Source organism: Harpia harpyja, chromosome 23, assembly GCF_026419915.1.
Source record: "Harpia harpyja isolate bHarHar1 chromosome 23, bHarHar1 primary haplotype, whole genome shotgun sequence".
NCBI classification, from domain to species: Eukaryota; Metazoa; Chordata; class Aves; order Accipitriformes; family Accipitridae; genus Harpia; species Harpia harpyja.
In genome coordinates, this window is record NC_068962.1 from 266,425 (window position 1) to 287,200 (window position 20,776).

General features: G+C 42.4%; 1 protein-coding gene across 1 annotated transcript in view; it reads left to right on the forward strand.

Moving 5' to 3' along the window:
• The first annotated feature begins 1,874 nt into the window (after window positions 1-1,874).
• Window positions 1,875-20,776, forward strand: part of GUCY2C (guanylate cyclase 2C) — a 48,512-nt gene continuing 29,610 nt past the window's right edge. Inside the window, exons 1-11 of the mRNA XM_052774734.1 lie at window positions 1,875-2,415; window positions 3,189-3,345; window positions 4,268-4,380; window positions 5,688-5,755; window positions 8,852-9,067; window positions 11,470-11,591; window positions 12,462-12,558; window positions 15,256-15,370; window positions 16,582-16,717; window positions 18,896-18,981; window positions 19,418-19,529. Coding sequence (XP_052630694.1) covers window positions 2,293-2,415; window positions 3,189-3,345; window positions 4,268-4,380; window positions 5,688-5,755; window positions 8,852-9,067; window positions 11,470-11,591; window positions 12,462-12,558; window positions 15,256-15,370; window positions 16,582-16,717; window positions 18,896-18,981; window positions 19,418-19,529 — 1,345 coding nt within the window. The 5' untranslated portion in view covers window positions 1,875-2,292. The remainder of the gene's footprint in view (window positions 2,416-3,188; window positions 3,346-4,267; window positions 4,381-5,687; window positions 5,756-8,851; window positions 9,068-11,469; window positions 11,592-12,461; window positions 12,559-15,255; window positions 15,371-16,581; window positions 16,718-18,895; window positions 18,982-19,417; window positions 19,530-20,776) is intronic.

Consider the following 20,776-nt stretch of genomic DNA (forward strand, 5'->3'; position numbering starts at 1 on the left):
AAAGTAATTAAACCTCGACTCTTTTAAGAGAGAATAAGTAGTTCTAGAAGATGTGCTTTAAAGATATTTTTGGAATAAATTTTGTGGCTTATCCTGCGAGTGTCAGGGGAGGTTACATTAGGCAGGATATTCATTGTGTTTGGGTGTCTTGCCCTGCGTCTCCATGCTGTCACATTCTTTTGGGGGAAGGCAGTGTCATTTGCATTGCCTTCAGGATGCTCCCATTACTTGTAGTTCTGTTGTAAGACAGTATTTCTAATTAAAGCTGCACTCACCTGTAAGAGTCAAAAAGCTTTTTTTTAATTTCCTCTGACACATAATTTTACTCCTGTGTTTCTGAACTGTATCCCTCCCTGACTAATCTTTGAGGTGTGAGAGCTGGCTCACGGTCGGAGAGAAGTTACTGAGAGAGCAGGGGCAGTGCCCTGAAGAGATATGGAAGATTTTGGGGGGTATCTGGCTGGTTTGTGTCACTGGTAACCTCTTGGTTTTATAGACTGCTAAATCGGACATTACAAAAGAATTAGATGAAGTTGGCTGGGATCATTGGGAACTTAGCTTCATTCTGCAGCCAGTGCTCCATGAATGGACTGGCATTGATGTCTCGCCTCTTCTATTCCCCGGGGACTAAAGATCCCTCAGGCAGCACCAAACACAAATATACAGAAGTATTTGCTTTTGCTTATGGCAGGCCCATCAAATTTTGTGCTTTACACGTATGACTTACTCATTTACTTTTTCTTCTCTCCACCCTCACGATCATCTGTGGTATCAGTAACTCTCACGTTTACAGCACGATGCCACAGCTTTTCTTTGTCTCTCTTATGCCATGAAGCAGATGTTACTGATCAGTGTGCCAGGCAACTGTGTCTGATGTGCAAAGCTCCGAGGTACAAGGAAAAGTGTGGTGTTCGGCTAGTTCTGGGGAGTGCTTGCTTCACCCCAGCTGCAGCCTCCTGCCACTCTCCCTCCTGCTTCACGTCACCCAATGCTCAAGGCGTGCTCCCACCATGGGACTTGACACTGAGAGACTACGCACACCAGGCAATTAAAAAGTTGAGTGGTCAACAACTCATTTATAACATGTTCCGGCTGGGGACTCCCTGTGGCACTGTGAAGGCAGGGAGCAAGGGAGAGAGTAAAAAGAAATGCTGTGCTAAAGCTATAGTTGATTTTACCTTTTGTTTTTAAAGGATGTTTTTAAGCTGCTGTGCAAACCAAAGAAATATGTGAATAGATACGAAACCAGGGAGACCTCAGTGCCATTACATACTCCCTCTGTGACCAGCAATGTAAAATGCTCAGTTCTACTTGCATTATCCACGCTGGCTAACTGTTTCTCTCAGATAGGCTAAGAAGAATATAAAAATGCAAATCTTGTTCTGCTGAAGTTAATGACAAATCTCTTATTGCCTTATATGGGATACATTTCAAGGACTTTGTAAATACCTAGAAAATGGGGCAGCGACAAGCAGATGATCTCAGCGTGAAAAGCAATATTCCATTCTCGGTCTGTGGCTCTAGCCAGCCGTACTAGTCCAGATATTTACATGACAGACTGCTAATTTAGAATTACTGTATTACTAATTACAAATGCTAGATTAGATATGCTGAGGTGTTCTAGGTCTGCTCTTAAATGCTGGTTCATGGTCTCCTCTGTTGTTTGGTATAAGAAAGATTCAAGCAATAATCATTTGGTGTTAAAATAGGATAAGGTAAAAAGTCTGTGCAAATATATTTGAAGTGTATTCAACACCTTTTAAATACAGGCTTTGAAAGAAACCATGCAATTGCAGTTCTGTTTTATACCAAAAGCACGGTTACTTACACTGTTGCTGATTATTTTCCTTGTCTTCTTAGAATTATTTCAGGAAGGTAATAAAAGCAAACTGATTTATTATCTGACAGCATCAGTCCAGGTTTCAGTAGAAAAACAGAAGCTGCTGTATGTGTGCACAAACACCCCAAATTCAGACCAATCACACTCAGTACTTTATTTAAATTTGCCTGTTGATTGCTTTTACCTTGCATTTCTCCTTTGTGCCCAGACTTATCCATAAGGCTTGTGGGATTTTTGTCTTCCCTTCATTCTACCTACCTTCCCTGAGACCATTCTCAAGAAAAATACTCAGGAAAGCCCAAGAACCTGACCCAGGAACAATGCCACAGTGTCCTTTAGTGTGTGCCTTTTAGCGATGCCATTTATAATTCAGCTTTGGTCCCACAGGTCTAAGATGTCGCCTTGAGCTTTGCTAATCCTTACCTGATGCAAGAGGTTGCATCGCATAAAGCATGAGTATGTTGGGCGCCCATTTGAGCAGCCATCTGGCAAGGTGGAAGTGGGCAAGGAGACCTGTGCTGCCTGGGAGCAATGTGTCTGGGGCAGACCTGGGGCACTTTGGTGTGCAATGCTGGGTGAGTACGAGCGGACAAGCTTTGTGCTGAGTCTACTCTGCAAGTAAAAATGAAAGCTTTGGTCTGGAGTACTGCAAGTCAGACATTTTTGCCAACACAAGAAGTGCTTTGATGGTAAAAGCTAAAGAAATGAAATTGGTAACTTATCATAGAAGAAAATATACCCTTGATTTATGAGCCCAGCCAGCACAGATGGTGTGGCAATGTAACCAGAGATGTAGGGCAATGCAAACATGAAGTAACCATCTGTTTTTGTCTAGGCTTTAGCAGACCTTGTATTGTATTTCCATTTTAAAGAGTCATCTTTACAGTCCATTTGTCCCCTCCCCTTCCTTCTCTCAGCTCATCCCTGTGATGAAGCTAGTGCCCTTATCAGGCAAGGGTTCAGGTAATGCTTCAGTTTTATAGCCTCAGCCTTTCCATGAGCAAACATTCACAGCAACCTTTAACCTCTCTCCTTTCCTGAGTTTTGCTGTTGCTAGTTTTTCACAAACAGAAGTGCCACCTAGAACACTGGAGGGGTGGGCAGCGGTGAAGGCAGGGAGGGGGAGAGGGAAGTGCCTGAGAGAAGGATCCTACAGGTTGTCTTTGAATATACTGCGTGGAGATCTCTTTTATCCTGTCCAAGAACAAAACCAACGTAAAGTATCTGAAAGAAAGGGGTTTGGAAGAGAAAAAGAAAAGAAAGAGCACACACAATGGGTCTAAACTGAGCAATAATGAAGCAACGGATGTTGGGTCTGGCCCTTTGGCCTTTGTTTTTCTCGCTCCAGCTGCTGCAGCAAGTTGGTTCAAATGAGTGTAGCAACAACAATTATGTGATCAATGTGATGCTTATGAATTGCTCGGACTTCCCATCAACTACTGATAATTTGAAATTAGCTGTGAAGCAAGCCTTGAAAAGGATACAAAATGAATTCCAGATGACAGGTAAGGCAATGGGTGTTGGTTATCCCTCTCCTGCTGTGGTTTCTTGTCAGACTTTGTGTCACAGCTTTCTACTCATCTGACCTTCAACAGACTGCTCCCCAGACAGGCTCCTTCCCTGTCCATTCACCTTATGTCGATCTTACAGAAATAATGACCTCGCTCTGTAAAAAGAGAAGTGCTCTACAGATGGGCAGAACCATATTTGCTTTCATGGTGTTTGGGCAGACTCTTCCTGCACACTTTTCTGGAGATGTTCAGTTGGGATTGGGAACATGGGAATTGCTGAACTGGATCAGACAACAACAGTGATCCATTCAGTGCAGTAACTGGGATGCCCTTGCTTCCTCTCCTGGTGGGATTAGCCTCTACTTTCTGAAAATAATTTTCCTCTTGACCCCATTGGTTGATCACATTATGACTTGAAGTGTAAAGAATCTGCAGTCCATATGTCACTGCAGATGATGCTTTTATTTATTCTGGTATCATACCTCTCCTTTCAATATCACCAATCTACTGTCGCTCTCTAGAATATCATGGGAAAAAGAGGTTCCAAAGAAATGATACCTATTCCCTTTCTGCCCTCTAGTTGAAGAGATTTTTGTTCAATTTTATTGGAAAGTGGTCTCTCAGCTACTTCCTACAGAGCCTTAAAAAATGGCTCTAATAATGACCAACACTAAAAGTACTTTGTACTGAAAGTACTAACACTCAGCAGAAGTTGTCAGCAGTCCACACTGGAGCAAATTCTACAGTCTCATGCTAAGTAGTGGGGGTTAGGTGGCAGGTGGACTTTCTAGCAGCTTTTTTGTGGGAGACGTCCTAGCATAAGACTGCTCAGACCTGTGTCAGAAGAAGAGGTATACAGTGTATTAGTGGTTATCTGCAACTCATGGTGCTGTTTACTTTTACATTTGTGTTACAGGGGAGAATGTTACAGTCAATGCCACCTTCCACACCTTTACCTCATCACTCTATGTCTCACAAGGCTGTCGTACCAGCACCTGTGAAGGTGTGGAGCTTATCAAGGAAATTTATGTGAGTAGCAGGCTTCTTTAAGTTGATTTCCTAAGAAGACAAGCCTTTTTTTCTTTCTGTGTGTGTGTGCACATGTATCTCTCTGTCTTTCCTTATTAACTTTTGATCCTGTTGTTCAGTTCCAAACAAATTTGACAGGGAAGTGAAGTTTTCAAAGAGAAGATGTTCCTGTACGTTTTGTGAAGACAAGCAGGCAAATACTGGAGAGAGATTCAATGAATGCTTCCTGGAGGCTGTCATTAGATAGTTAGTGGCAGCGCTGGCTAAAGCTGCCTTCCGCTGCACGCTCCTTTTCCTATGCTTAAGTTGTCCTCTTTTTTATATCTGCACCACTCTTTGTGTGGCCACATAGCCAAAGCAATCCATTTAAAAAAAAAACAAAAAACACCAACCAAAAAAACCACCCAAAACCCCAAATCCAAACCCTCAAACAGCCCAAGCAGAGCAAAAACCGTCCATTTCCAACTGGATCAGACCCCGATCTGGTTCACCATCAGTTTACACAAATACACAAAGGAGCCGTGCCAGGATGGGAACATGCAGGCAGAGAGATTATTAGGTTGGCACTGATACCAAAGAAACATGTATGGAACTATGCCCAGAGGGCAAAGATTAAGTGCTCACTTCTCACTAGAAGTCACGTGGGAGAAACTATGGGAACACCCTAATATGGGGAAAAGCTTCAATTAGAACTGGTGCCTTACAAGAAGCTGTGTTTCGGTGGATTTTCTGTCTAATAACTGCCACCACTGAGTGAAGCTTTGTTAATCCAATGTGAATTCTCAAAGCTACCAATGTATGAGCACATGCTATAGTCTTTGTTAAGAAGTCCCTCATGACACACAAAGCTACTGGTCAGGCCTCCATTTGGTGGTCATGGAAGGATTTTTTTTCATACAAGCTTCATATGCACATATCTAATAATTTTTCTCATACACGGTATCTTGTAATTCCAACTCCTCTTTCTTCTGCAAATGCAAGCACTGCTGGGGGGTGTAATTTCATATGTGCAATTGTAACAATTGCAACATTTTAATCCTAACTTGCTGTCTGTCTCTTAACGAAGGTCATACTCGCAGCCACTATTCTGTCCTCTGCCTTTTCTCAGCTTTCTGTGATTCCTCCCTCCTTCACTCTAGGTTTGTTCTTTTAACCTTTCTGTAACCCTTTGCTACTCTGTTCTTCTTTTGCTGGGTAAATTCTGTGATGCCTTCTCAAATCCTAAAGTTTTCTTCATTCTCCCATCCTCCTCTCTCTGCCAGTCCACTGCACTGTCCCCACTACTGACCCTTTCTGATCTCTTGCAGGATAATGGCACACTTGGCTGTGTCATCATAGGACCTGCTTGCACTTATGCCACCTACCAAATGGTCTCGTAAGTACGACCTCTTCCCCCCCAAATTGTGATGTTAAAGATATCAATTGCTGAACAAAGTTGTTTTGTGTACAACAAGCCAGCAGAGACATTGGGGTTTAGGATACATCAGACACCTCGAGGTCTACAGTCAAGGCAGTAAGACTCATGCATAGCCACTATGTTTGGTATGGAGAAGAAAATCCCCTTCCAAAGCCCATTGATGAAATCCCATTGCTAGCAGGGAAACTTTTCTAATTGCTGACAGTAAGTTGATTGATTGATTGATTAGGGGCTCAAAAGACTTAACTCTTCAGTATCTGCAGCAGGAAAGAGATGTTAGCTTGAGCAATGTAGACATCACAGTACTGCAGCAACAGGGGTTCTTCTGGGTGGGTGTTCAGTCATTGAGAGGGGCCTGAGTTACACATGTCAAGAGAAGATCCAACACCTCCAACCGTCTTCAGTAAAGAGTGTTTAGATGGGGAGCAGCTGGTTTCATCCTAACTCTTCTGCCTGAGGAAACATTCCTGAAGAATGAATCTCTTCTACTATCGTATTATACATGAACCTGTATAATTCTATTCTGTATTATATTATACATTATTATTTTCATTCTCAGATACTAGGAAAACTGTAAGCTGAATCTGCAGACTTCTAGCATAAATCAATCAACCACCCCATCAATTGTGACATACAAATCCATATTTGTTACCCATATGAATCACTTCCCCTTTTAAACTTTGGTAGCCTTTTGGTTTCACTAAGAGATACTGGGAAGATTGAGACACTTTTACCTCAAGCTTTATCTGCTTTTAGCTCTCTACTTTTCTTTGAGTGGCATGACCAGAAGTGAATGCAATGTTACCAGTGAACACACGTGATTGATTGATTTATAGAAGAATTAAAAGAATAATTCTTACACATGTATAGAACCATGGTGAAATATTACGCAATATGCCCCATTTTATCCATAGTGCCTCCTAACTTTGTGTTTGCTTTTCTATCTGCTGGATATGGAGCTGCCCAGAATGATGCCAAAGTCTTGTCCTCAGACTCTGACACAGTTAAACCAGTAAAACCTATGCATAGCGGAGGTTTATGCAAAGCAATGAAGAACGCTAACAAACAGGCAGCTGGCTTTTGCCCGTGGTGCGATAGCTTTGCAAATCAGAACAAGTGCCTCACTTCACAGCACTTTAAATGTGGGAAGGCCGCTCCATGGGCAGCAGGGCGGGAGTGCCCAGGGCCTGCGGCGGCCTGGCCCGGCTGCTGCCTGCGCTCGGCTGCCGCTCGCCGAGTTTCATCTTTGGCTTGTCAAAGGGACATTAAGCAACACTGAGTGTTAACCGCAAGATCTCTGTAAGCACAGCGGCTGCTGGGATGTTGTGACAGAAGCGTGGAAGTAAGAAGTGTGGTTTGTGATTAGCCTGCCTGTCTTCCTCCAAATTCTTCAACATTTCTAATTCAGGAAATCATTGGGCAATGATTAATAGGATGAAATTTAACAAGTCCAAATGCCGGATTCTGCACCTAGGACGGAGTAACGCCGGGCACAACTATAAACTGGGAGAGGAGTGGCTGGCGAGCAGCCCTGCAGAAAGGGGTCTGGGGGTGCTGGTTGGCAGCAGGCTCCATAGGAGCTGGCAGTGTGGCCTGGCAGCCAGGAGGGCAAACTCCGTCCTGGAAGGCATCAAACACAGCATAACCAGCTGGTCAAGAGGGGATTATCCCGCTGTATTCAGCGTTGGTGCGGCCTCACCTTGAGTATCGTGTGCAGTTCTGGGCCCCACCGTTTCAGAAGAATGTGAAGGTCCTTGAATGTGTCCAGAGGAGGGTAACAAAGCTGGTGGCAGGGCTGGAAGGCATGTCCTGTGAGGAGCGGCCAAGGACTCTGGGTTTGTCTAGTTTGGAGAGAAGGAGGCTGAGGGGCGACCGCATCGCTCTCTGCAGCTTCCTGAGGAGGGGACGTGGGGAGGGAGGTGCTGAGTGCTTCTCCCTGGTTCCCAGTGGTAGGAGGCGTGGAAATGGTTCAAAGCTGCACCAGGGGAGGTTTAGACTGGATGTTAGGAAGCATTTTTTTACAAGAGGGTGGTCAAACACTGGAACAGGCTTTCTAGAGAGGTGGTCAATGCCCCAAGCCTGTCAGTGTTTAAAAGGCATGTGGACAATGCCCTTAATAACGAGCTTTAGCTTTTGGTCAGCCCCGGATTGGTCAGGCAGTTGGACCAGAAGATTGCTGTAGGTCCCTTCCTATTATTAGTCTATTCTAAGTCAGTCAGAAAAATGTCCGTTTCATTAGTGAAATACTCTCCCTGGCATTACTTATTACATCATCTGTGTCCGTTTCTGTTGCAACAAGTATAACCTTGTAATTTGGTAAGTGGGCTTTACCTGGAAAATAAAGTTTTGTCACAATAACGCTAACAACTCTAATGATCATGTTTTTTGCAGGCAAAACTCCCTGTCATAAGAAAACACTTACCATACAAGAACTAAAATATTTTGAGTCTAGTCTGATAAGATTGCAGCATAGGAAAATACTTCTATCCTTAAAAACTTATTGTCTCTGTGGATAAAAAATATCTTTGTTTTACAAATTCCCTGCCAGCAGAGGGTTGCTGTAGATTTTTCTTCCTGAATGCTGCTGGTTTACAGCTCCTAAAATGTGCCATAGTGTAACGAAAAGACTTTCCTTTGAGTCGTAGGAGTAAAGCTTTCTTGGTGGCAAAAAGCTGTTACCCTCCAGCATCACCCCAATAAAGAGGTCAAATCTATCCCATGTTAATGGCAGCTAGGGAGCAGAATCGGATGGGTCCTTAAGCCTTTGGACTCCTGCCACAGCCCTTGGGCTGACATGGTGCTTGGTACCTGAAAGGGGCCAGGGAACTGGGGGCAGTGAGAGAAGCTGCCTGCACCAGTTCAGCTGGGCTTTTCAGTGCCAATACTGACTCGAAATCTGCTTGTGTTCTGAATGAGCCTTCCGTTTCAGGTTCAAATTGCTGTTAAACTAAGGCAGGGCACAAGAGGAGAGGGAGCTGAGGATGGAAATCATGTGGTAGCTGCCTTGGTGCGACAGCAATCCGTTCAGACTTGTCCTCTTGTCTCTCCCTTCAGAGTTGAAACAATACTGAGCCTGCCTCTGATCTCTGTAGGAAGTTTTGGACTGTCCTGTGACTACAAAGTAAACCTAACCCGCCTTTTGACCCCAGCCAGGAAAGTGAATGAATTCTTCTATTATTTTTGGAAAGAATCTCAGCTGCCATTCAAAACCACAACTTGGGAATCTGCCTACATTTACAAGAGGAATGAAAACTCGGAGGCATGCCTCTGGTAAGATCTGCATCCACCTCTGACCTGGCGGTTGATAAACTCCATCTCCATCCTCAGACATGTTGCTTACGAGCTGTCCTTCGAGTCCTACATTTTGGGAGGTGCCTCATGGCTACCAAGGAATGAGAGAAGGAAAAGATGAATTATACCCTTTAGCTGTACTACATATCTGAATGTTTCACTCAGTCTACTTTTAAGTATTCTCAAGCCTTGGTTTTTCCTGTGGACAGCATAGCCCACATGTTGTCCCTGCTGGAAATACCTGTTTACTGCATCCTTAATGTAAATAGTGTGACATAAGAGGCTTCTCCATCGGGGTCTCCACAGATGCCTTTTTAGGTCAGGGGTCTTATCAAGCTCTTGTAATGTTTCTCCACATTAATGGCTTCAATCTGTGGGCACGCTTGTTACTCCAAAACATTTCCAAAGTTCAAACTCTATCTTTCTTTGAACAAAATGACCCCCAATGGTTGCAGAGTTTAAGCTATGCTCTCACTGGTTTGGAGCAAAGGAGACAGTTTTCACTTTGTGACCTGAAACATCAGCCTGTGCTCGATTCTCAAGAATGCTGGGTTTCCTCCTTGCCTAAAATCAAAGGCTATTTTTAGTCAAATAGAATCTTTAATATACTGAAATCTATCATTATTCTTCTATTATTGACTCTTCTTTAATTTTCAGCTCGTGTGAGTGTTTCTATGCTCCTTTGAATTTTTTTTCCGATTTTGGGACATAAAATGCTGATAAATTAAAAAAAAAAAATCTCGTTTCTGCTACTAATTTTATAAATGTAGCATGAATGCAGCTAAGAATTCATGGAAATAACTATTATTTATCTTTCCAATTCACAACCTGAGGAACTTGCAGAATTTTAAGCAAAATTTATGACTCTATTGGCTTCAGAGGGACATAAGCATGTACTTAGAGAATATTTTGTATACAGAATTTTTTTTTTTTCTGAATTAAGGGGCCTAAAAACTGATCTCCAGTTCACTGTTTTGTAGATATTTAGGGACTTTTATTGTTTCCTCATTCTTATTTAGTATAGATAGCAACTTGATCACATGATGTAATTGCTATGCTCACCTGTCTTTGATGCTTTGAAACATCAGCGCACTTCACTTATCTCTTATGACAACCCCTATTTCTCCACTTTTGCAGCTATAATTGCCAATACACTACACACACTTTAGCTAAATCCCTTTAATCCTGCAGGTTTCATACCTTTCAGGGAAGTCAATGCATGTTAAGTTATTTCCCAAGTGTTTCTTACCTTGTCTTTATTAATATGTCTGTTCAGGACCTTCTTTATGACTTCAGAATTGTTCAAGTGCCTTTTCTTTATTGTTGAATTAACAAAAAAATTTAAAATTAATTTTGTATCTCTGCCTATTTTTCATCTTAATTAGTTGTAAAAATGCATCTCGTGCTGCTTTAATAGAAACTGTTAGCTTGAAGGTTTTTCAACTGCCTAATTTAAAAAAATCCATTTTTGCTAAAGCACAAGTTATACTGCATGGGCTAACTGTTTTCCCCATATATGTATAAAAATAAGTGAATACCCACAGTGACAGCAAAATCAGGTTATGTCTTAACTATGCATATGTTCCTGTAAATCAATGGTTAATGATTCTGTTCCTGAAAAAAATAAAAGGGAAGGAAAAGATATTTAGTAGTTTATAGGGCTGGGATCTCAGTGTTGCTAGATCAAAAGTTAAGCAGGGTGAAAACAAAGAGATGTCTTTTGGTTTTCCCTCTGAATTAACTTTATTTCAGACAGATTGCCTCTTCTCAGACACAACATGTTGAGGCAAGATTAGGATTTAGGAGTTGGCTGGTTTTGCTTAATCTTTAAGCTAGCTTTTACTCACTTGGTTTTTTTTTTGCTGTCCTAAGTTTTCCCCTTCAAGTTTTAACTGAGTCAGTATAAGGTTTTTTTGTTGCTATTTTCCTTCCTTCATTTCTCTCACAGTCAGGGTACATGTTTTTTATCTCAGCTCCCATTAACTCCTTTGAACCTTCACAGGTGTCTTCTAAGATTACCACTGATGTCCTAAAACAGCAGCACTTCCTGGCATTGCCTCCCAGTTAGTCTCACTTACTGTAATTTCCCTATATCCCTGATTTCTTTTCTTAATTGTTAATGTCTTATTACATCATTGTATTCCCCAAACCCATCCTTTGTACAACCAGGCTCAAATACCTCTGGGTGACTTTCCAAACACTTCTAAGTCTTTCATGCCCTGTATTGATTTTCTCTCCTCTATTGCTGCAGAAAAAAATGTTCCGTACCACCTTACAAACACTCTTGTGTGCTGTAAACAGCCTGTCTCACATTTTGGCTTATTTAGGAGAATGCGAGGAGCTAGCAATTTTCTGACAATATCTGTGCTCCCTTGTGCCAGGTACATGAATGCGCTAGATGCTGGAATCACACAATTCTCTGAAAACCTGAAGTTGAAGGAGATTTTAAGGACTCCGGAGCAGCTTAAAAAAACTGTGCAAGATCCAAACCGGAAAAGCAATGGTAAGGGGTGGCTGAGGGCACACTCTCCCCTGCAGGTAAGTTGCTTTTCCCAGGAAATCAGACACACCCCTCAGTTACATTTTAGGAATAGTCTTTCCACAAAAATGGTGGATAAACACAGATACATCATTTCACATGGATTCAAACATAAAATGGCACGAAGTTCCTAGATTCCTCTCTCCATCCCCATAAAATATGGGGGAACATCCTGGTTCCAGAGAGCTTTTGGGGTGAATTGTCCCATCTAGGCACAAGCTCTGTTTTGTGACAGATTCAGAAATCCGGGAACCACAACTCCTCCTAAGAAGGGCCTTAGACACTACAAGAATGCTTAGCTCTCTACCATTCCTGTGTTTGCAGCCCTGGTACATATATGGGCCTCATCTGTGCCATCAAGGAGCACTTCTTCTGGAAGCAATGCATCTAAACTAGAAAAATGGATGAGGAAATACCTCGTCTTCCCCTAAGACTAAGCACCTGGCATCAGCAGGCCAAGTGAGTGCGAGAGTAATAAGTAAGCCAATGAAACTATTACCTGAATGCCATTTAGCTTAGAAATGTTCATATTCAGTAGTCCATATTGCATCAGAACTGCCAATGCTTATTTGAGTGAGATAATGGTAGTGCTGTGATGCAACCAGACAGAAAATGGTGCAGGCTTTGAGGCACCTTTTACCACTTTCCCTCAAATGTCGCAGTCTTGCTGCAGAGAGGCTGTAGTTCCGTGCCTGTGTCCCAGCACAGTGCAGGTAATGTGCCTTAGCCCAGCATTGCTCTACTGCCTGCTGCTTAAGCATGGGGGAGCAGGCAAATGTCCTCTTCTTGTCTGTACCTTTCACCAATGTCTCTCCATTTTTGCCCAATCTGTAGTGATCATCATGTGTGGTTCTCCAGCTGACGTCAGCACAGACCTAGGGACGGGGGAAGTGGATAAGGACATTGTTATCATCCTGATAGATCTCTTCAAGTAAAGTATCGCCTTTGCTTTTTCTCTTTTCTCTGCAGTTTGCTGAAGGATAGAGGTAACACAAATAGTCTGAGTGGAACTGTTTTGTTGAAGAAATGCTCTCTCACAAAATGTTTCCCATTGCTGTCTTTCCTCATGTCTTTCCATTTATCTAAGCTACTTAGTATTTAATTCATGGCACATCCTCTACAACATCCTCTTTAGTTCATGTAATATTTTTCTAAGGCAGTGACAGAGCAGGTAGGGTTAACGTCATCCTGTGGACTACCCAGTACAGGAAGCCATGCAAGAACCACAGAGTCCAAAGTCAGAATGGTCATGAGCTGTTCATATGAGATATTGTACATTTTTCATATACACTGTCCAACGAGACAATTATGTAAATGTGGCTTTCAGTATATTTTTCTAGGCTCCGTTTATTCAATTTTTAAATGATTTACGAGTGGTGCAACTATATCTTCCACTTTATAACTCTTCTACTTTATAACCGTCTCTTCAACATCTTTATAACTACATAAATCCAACTTTTCAGAGATGTTTCTTAGTATAAAACCTAAATTTTCTGTTGTTCAATTTCATCTTTATATTACTAATTACAAAATCTTTATAGATGAGACCTGATATAAACTGGCCTTATCCATGGTAGCCTGAAAAGCTTTGTCTGTATATGAGGACCGAGGGCTGATCTCTGGCCCTAAGCCTAAGTGACACAGCACAGCTCACATCCATATGGCTAAGCGTAGATGCCCAAACTTCTTTTTGGGTATTGCTCCAGTCACCGTAGCAAGTCACAGTCTGGGAGAAAGCTAGTTGGCCAAGACCAAAACCATTCCCAGGACTGTGCTGGCAGCTTAATGGTATGGATGATCACGGGACAAATGTATGTGCCCATGTCTCGATCTTACTTATTTCACTGTTGATGTAGCAAAAGAATCCATGAACTTCCAGGGCCTGTGGGAGTTCCCAGCCCTCACATCTAAAGCTGACCTTGCCAGGGCCCGGCTGAGGCACTTTGGATTAATGACTTCGGTCATTTAACCTTTGGGTCCAAACTGGAGCCTGTGGTTCAAGTTCTAACAGGATCTTCTCTGTCCTGTACTGTTTCAAGTTCACCATATATATTTTTCAGAAGTGCCTCTAAGAGCTTTAGACTTTCCACCATTTTATCCAGGCACTAGGAATTCCCAGTTGCTTTTCCTGAGGCAACTGGCCACAATTCCTGTTTCTTTGCAAATGCACAATGGGAATTATGTACATGAGTGCTTTTACTTACTGGTGTTGCGTGTATAATTGTCGCCTCACAATAGGTGAGGCCCATTAGGGGTTTCTCTGCTGTGATATGCATCTTTCTGATATACCCAGCTGCCTCAGCCCATTTTATCTGCTGCCCTCCTTATATTTGCTACATACCCCTGATTTTGCTGAATATCTCAAATCATGTTCTTCTTAAAACAGAAACAAAATACAGACACATGTGTTTGATCCAAACTCAAGTTGTAGGAGAAGACAGTAGGCAATTTCCCATGCTTCTCCAGGAGTCAAGTCCCTCAGACAAAGTGACTGATTAAATTTTCTTCAGCTCTGAGCCCTCTTGCAGCCAGGACACAAACACAGTGTTTAAGCCTCCCTCAGGGGAGGTGGGATGCTGTAGATTATCCAGCCTGGTGGAGTCTAATGAAGTTTCTTTTTCACCTGGCTAGTTCAGTCCAAGCCTAAATGAAAAGCACTTTGAAGTTCTTCAGGGTGAAAAGTGCAATGTAAAAATCAGAAGGTTCAGGGAAAGGCAGGCACAGGGCTCTGGTGTCAGGATCCCATCTGATGGCCATGGAGCAGACCCTGTGGTCTCTAAAAATGCTTAATACAGTACTGACTGAAAAAATAAAAGGATGATCCAACACGAATAATGAGAGAAGGCTCATACAATTATTTTTTTTTATCAGTGTAGCTATAGCAATGGCAGATGCTGCCACTTGACACTAATATCTATTACTAAATTCCTCTGTAATGTGTGAATGCAGTGGTTGCCAGTCTGCGAAGCACTTCCAGATGGCCTGTCAGGGTGATGAAACCTAAGACACCTGAAAGCTACAACCTTTTCTGCTTGTTTTAGCATAGTTTTCAAGTTCACATAGTTTCCTGTGATTTTCCTAGCTCACTGAATTACAGAAATAAATCAATAAGCTGCTCTCTGCACCTCTCCGATTGTTTCATGCCCTCCTGTTAAATGCTTTTAGTGCAAATCCTGCTGTGATCAATTCTAGCAATTCTAGCAAAACTAGAGGAACATGCCAAAGAGTGCAGAAACATGCACAATAACATGAAGAAACTACAGATTCTGTGCACTACTGTGGATTCCAAGAGACTCAGTTTTAATAAATATAAACTCCTGCTTGAAAGAAGAGGAAACAAACAGGACAGAAACCAAACAGTTACAATAATAGCAATAATTTACTGCAAACTTTGAGTTTCAGATTGCCGTATCTCTTTGATATTACCTTTTAATGTAGCTAAGCACAGAAGCTGGCATCAGGGAATGAACAACATAAAGAGTTTTGTCCATGATGAAATTTTATTTTTAGAACTACTGTTTTAACCTGTTACATAACAGTGCTGCTGCGGAGAGGAGAGTGATTCAGTCATGGTTACCACTGCCCCTGTTGCTGATTGTTCATGGGGTTCTTGTGCTTTGCTTTGCAGTAACACGTACTTTAGGAACAACAGCTCAGCCCATTACATGCAGAATGTACTTGTCCTGACTCTGCCACCAGATAATTACAGCTTGAATACCACGAAGACTGAGGATGCCATCCTGGTAACCACAGTGTTTTATATCTGATTATTGCATTCAGTTAATTCATGTTCATGCACTAGGAAATGAAAACTAAAAATGCAGCTGTAATCATCCCCCATCATGCTTCTATGCTGATATTTTCTTACGTTATCATGGGATGACATTTTATCCTGTTGTAATGATGTAAAAATATTGTGTCATAAGGCAAATATGCAGGCTGTTATATTCCTGCTTTGTGAAGTTCAGCTCAAGCTTTTAATTTGGTCTGCAAGTATGATGTTCACGGGGCGTGAGGGAGAGTTATAGATACATGGCCTTCTGACTCCACGTCTGAGTGACTGACAATCTTACATGTAGCTGCAAGGCATCACTGAAGGACGATCTATAGGTGTAATTGAGACATGTGCATGGAAAATTCAGAACTAACAATTGTTGACTGATTTTTGTGTGCAGATATATGTAAGTGGTGGCAACCATTGCTGTTTCTGTCCAGGGGCTTTCCAGTTAAACTTCAAAAACAGGAACTTTTTTTTTTTCTGTAGGAAATACATATTTTTTTAATTTCCTGAAAAGCAGAAACCATGCAAACCCTGCATCTGCTTAGTGAAACTGATATTCCTGCCGTCTGCCCAGGAATCAGGCTAAACATGTAGACTTCCTCCCAGGATTTGTGGCTTTGAGCTCCAGCTCTCCAGCAGGCAGCCTGAAGCTTCTGGCTGGATTTACAGGGCTTCCAGGTCCCCCAGCCTAGGCTCAAGGCTTTTTGGGTGCCAGCTCTATAGCAGGCTGCTGGAAATTCTGGCACAGCTCCTTGCCCCTGAGCTGTGGCCATCTGGAAGCCCAGACTTGCTAGCATCACACCAGCTTATCTGCACGGAAAGTCTAATCCAAAGCCAGGGGCTTTGGGTCGCACTGAGCAGACCTGCCCAGAACCTACAATGTAGCATTTCTTGAATCCTATGCGCCAGGATCAGCATGCTAGAACTTTACATTGGCCTCTTACAAGTTTTCACCACATCCCTGTCTTCATACACCAAAAATATATTTTGTTTACCTTTACTTTTCCAAGGGAGAACACTGATGTGGCATTGCCCATCTACTCACTCAGTGTTCAGCAGATTCTGGTCTTCCATGCTGGAGTTTTTGCCAGATGGAAACCACCAAAGATACTGTAGCTTTAAGGCAGAAACATGAACTCTCAAATTGCCATTTTCCTTTTTCTTCTGTTCTAGATGGAAGATGACTTTTTTGTTGGCTATTTTAATGCTGTCTTGCTGTTTGGACATATTCTGAAGAAATTTATCTTCTCCCAGATACCAGTGTCACCTCTCAGTTTCATCAATGAATTCCGAAATACCACTTTTGAAGGTAAAAAAAGTACAGTCCTGTGCAGGGTTCACTAAATTGATAAGGGAAAGAGATTTGGTTTTAAGCACTCTTAAAAGAAGCAACTTCTACACTAAACAAGTCCAAGCCCTTCAATAAGTTTTATTCCCACTCTTTTTTCTTTTTCTACCATTTTTTCCAAGGATGTTATGTTCAGTATTAGCAGAGGCACTACATAGCAGTCATGCAGAATCACCTCAGTGCATGCAACACAGAAGAGGTAGAAAGTCAAAATGACGATCATTTGAAACATTGCAGTTAGCAAGACTGTTTGAGGACCAGGCTCCGTTCTGGGCTGTTGTGTCTTTCCTGCTGCTTTGAAGTACAAAGCACATTTAAAGAATATTGCTACCTAAGGAGGGGTGTGGGAAGAAGGAGAGACAGAGCTTCCCAGCCAGCAGAGATGGAGGACAGGGATGAGGGTCTGAAGCTGGTGTCATTCTTTTGACAAAGAGCTGAGCTCTTTATAGGGAGATGATTTGGAGAATGAGAAAGGGGCTGGAAGAGTGAAGAATACATGTGGGTTTCAGAGTCCATGCTTCCTCCAGAGGCAACCTGGCATTCAGGTTGTTAATTTGTGACAGTGGCGTTTCTAAGCTTTCCCCCAAAGGTCCAGTCTTTACTTGAGGCCAGTATGTATAAAATATGATTGATGTTCAAAAATGACTCTGAAGTCCACTTAGCTAAGCTTTAATGAAGTAGTTTCAACCTTTTTCCAGTTTACAAAGCCATCGTAGGCCTGGGTGCCTGCAGGGTGAGTGTAAGCCAGCTGGCAATGGGTTGGCTCTTCTTAGTCAACTTTCTTGTTCTTCTCACAGGTTGTCTAGCATCAGTGGGCTTTTGTAGGCCATGGGCTTAAAATCACAGAATTCAATCATTAGGAGAAGACAAAGGCAAGACTTACACAAGAAGTGACAACATTACCTCTCTGGGAGCAAAGTCCCAGCTGTCACTTCACATCAGAAATCTGTACCAAAATGACGACTCAAAGCTTTGTGTTTATGTCCCATCTGCTTTCAGCAAACACATGTGTAGAAGTTTCCTGGGTTTTCCTAATATGGCATAACAGGTTTTGGGCTTAGCTTTGCTTTAACCATGGTATTCCAAACCTAGGAAAATATAGTTTACAGTAAACTCATCTCTTCAGTTTCACTCTAAATTTGAAAGGTAAGTTGCACAAACTTTTTTACTTATTCGAAACAAATCTTGCACTCACATTAGTGATAGGCTTAGTTTTAAAAAAAAAGTCCTGAAAGTGACAGGTGTTGAACCACCTTCATTCTTTCTTGTGCTGGAGGCTGGTAGAGTAGGGAGTTCATACCATAATTACTTTGATATTAAGAAGGTAGACTTAGCATCAGTTTTTGAGGTGAAAAGGAAGAAGGTTAATGCCCAACCTAAAATAATGATGATGCCGAACTTTAGGAAAAATAAAATTAGTCATCAGCAACAGCAGCAGAAGAGCAATCTGAAGCTGATCAAAAAGACTCTCCGGAAAAAACGGAGGTGAGACTTTCAGGAGTGGTGGGTATTGGCTAAGCTTGTGCTCTTGTTGAAATGACTAACTTAATGAGAGCAAAGTCAAGCCACGCTGAGGGACTTAGGAAGTTCCACCTTAAAATCCTTGGAATGTGCTACATAGGCAACTTCTCAATCTGCATGTTTGTCGACATACAGAGGCAGGAGCTTAAAGGGAAAAAGAACCTGGTTAAAATAATATAATTAGAGCCAAGCAGGTAGCTCTCAAAAGAGTAAGGGCAATAAAAGTATCCCTATATTTCCTTTCTTGCTGATAGATTCAAACTGCAGGTGGAAACAGGCAATTTCCCTTCTCACTTCTAAAATTGTCCCTTCAAGGGAGGTTTCTCTGACATTCTTGGTATGCTGAAGAAACCTGACAAATATATTTTTCTATAGCTAGAGGGAGACTTTCCTCTTCAGTGCAGTCAGTTCAACACCTTTTATTGGGTTTTGCAGAGAAAATGTAGCATGCTATTAAGGGAGAAGTAGTGCCACACTAAGCTGATAGGTATTCTAGCATGTACATGAAGAAGAAAAACATCCCAAGCATCAGAAATCCTTTAATTTATCCCATCCTTCCTGCCACATATTTGTGTTTCCGAGAACACAAGCCCTCTGACTAATTCCTTGTGTCTACAGGTGTACTGGGTCCTGTGACTCTAGATGAATTTGGGGACATTGATACCAATTTGACTCTGCTGTACACATCACAGACTGCAAATCATGTACGTATATCCAGGGAGCAACTGTTCAGCCTTATATATGAAAGGAGAAACAAAATGCCCTGTACTATTGCATAAGAATGATGAAAATAACTACACCAGAAGTGGTGGCGTGCCAAGGCATGCCATGCATGCCAAGAGGGGGTCATGAAAGGTGTGCTGGAGACTGACAGGATTGATGTCATCTGGTGATTCAGTAAGTAAGTGAAGTGCAGCTGGTATTTTGTGGGACTGAAACATTTCTTTTCAGAGAGAGGGGAAGAATGAGGAAGAATATGGCAGCCAAGCATATGGCTATGCTGAGATATGCACCACTGTAGCAGAAAGACCAAGAAGTACTTTGAGTTGGGCAATACATTTATTAAGGGTAGTTTGAAGCAAGGGACAAAAGAGGGAGAGCACAGCTGCTGACTGCATTTCTTCCCTCCTACACCCATAGTTCAGAACTCTTCTGTATTTCAACACTCAAAAGAATGAGACTCGTGCAATGACTACCAGTCCGGATTTTGTCTGGAAGAACAACAAGCTGCCCAGTGATACTCCAGGCTCTGGTGAGATGCTCATTAAACCTACCTCTTCTTCGAAGACAAGTCACACAGTCCTAAGATCCACCTGCTGTGCGATCCAGCATGCAACCTTCACATTGCCCCCAGCCAGTGACACCAGGAGCTGGGGGCAGAACAGCATCTTTCCTTCCCCTGCCCCAGCCTGCCATGTTCTCTGCATCCAGCCCAATTCTAAACCTGCATTTCTGTTTAGGCACTACTAAGTCTTTCATGGACTCCATACTGTACCAGTGATTGTGGGGAATACCATGGCGTGTTTGGGAAGAGGTGACCCCCGAACATAAAACCTTCACTAGAAGATGGTGGTGGTGTGAATCGTTTGAAAGACTGTTCAGGAAAGACAGCAGAGTTAAGGTTATGATGAGTTATCTGACTCTGCATTTCTGTATTACTGATGCAGCATGATGGCTTCTGCTTGCCCCTTTCTCCTTGTTGTAGGGAGCTGGGGAGAGGACAGAGCACTGTGCAGGTTCAGGGTGCTTCTCTGGAGGGGTATCTTAGATGAGCTGGCTCCTTACAGAAAAACGATGGGAAACTAGGTTATTGCACTATCTCCACTCAAACTTTAAATCTGAAATCCCAGAAGTCACCACCTCCTTTTCTTTTGAGATCTTGGTGATTCCTGGATAGAACAGCTGAATCCCCTTGTAATTCAGCATAGCAGAGTAGAGCCTTGGCACCCTGAGAAGACTGGGATTGTTTCCCCAGGTAGAGTGCTGCCACATGGTGATTGGCAATGGAAAGGTATATTCTTCAGGGTATGATATGCAGGATAAAGATTATTGCAGTGGCGGTGGTTGCAAGGTTTAGTGCACAGTGGGTTAGTTTTCACCTGACTCATTCCGATCAGTGAGTGTCCAAAGGTGTCACTGTTAAAGGTCCCTTCTAACAGCCTCCATTAGCTTGCTGTACTGCTTACCTCCGCTAGCGAATATTACAATGCAAACCAATAACTGGAGGAACAAACACCATCTGATAACTAAAAGTCTATTCACAGTAAGGTGGTACATGGATTCAAACACTTTTATTCCTCAGTAAAGTAAATCAGATGGATTCAAATTAGGGCTTGCTGCTTGGCCCCAGCCTTCTCAGTGTTTCTCCAGTCCCATTCTCATTCATCCCTTTGTCCCCACAACATGCTGTGCTGTCAGAGGATCTCTGTATCTTTAAAACATTCCCCTGAGTTCATCCTTGTTTGAAGCTGCTGTACAAGGGCAAAAGAAAAATGTTTG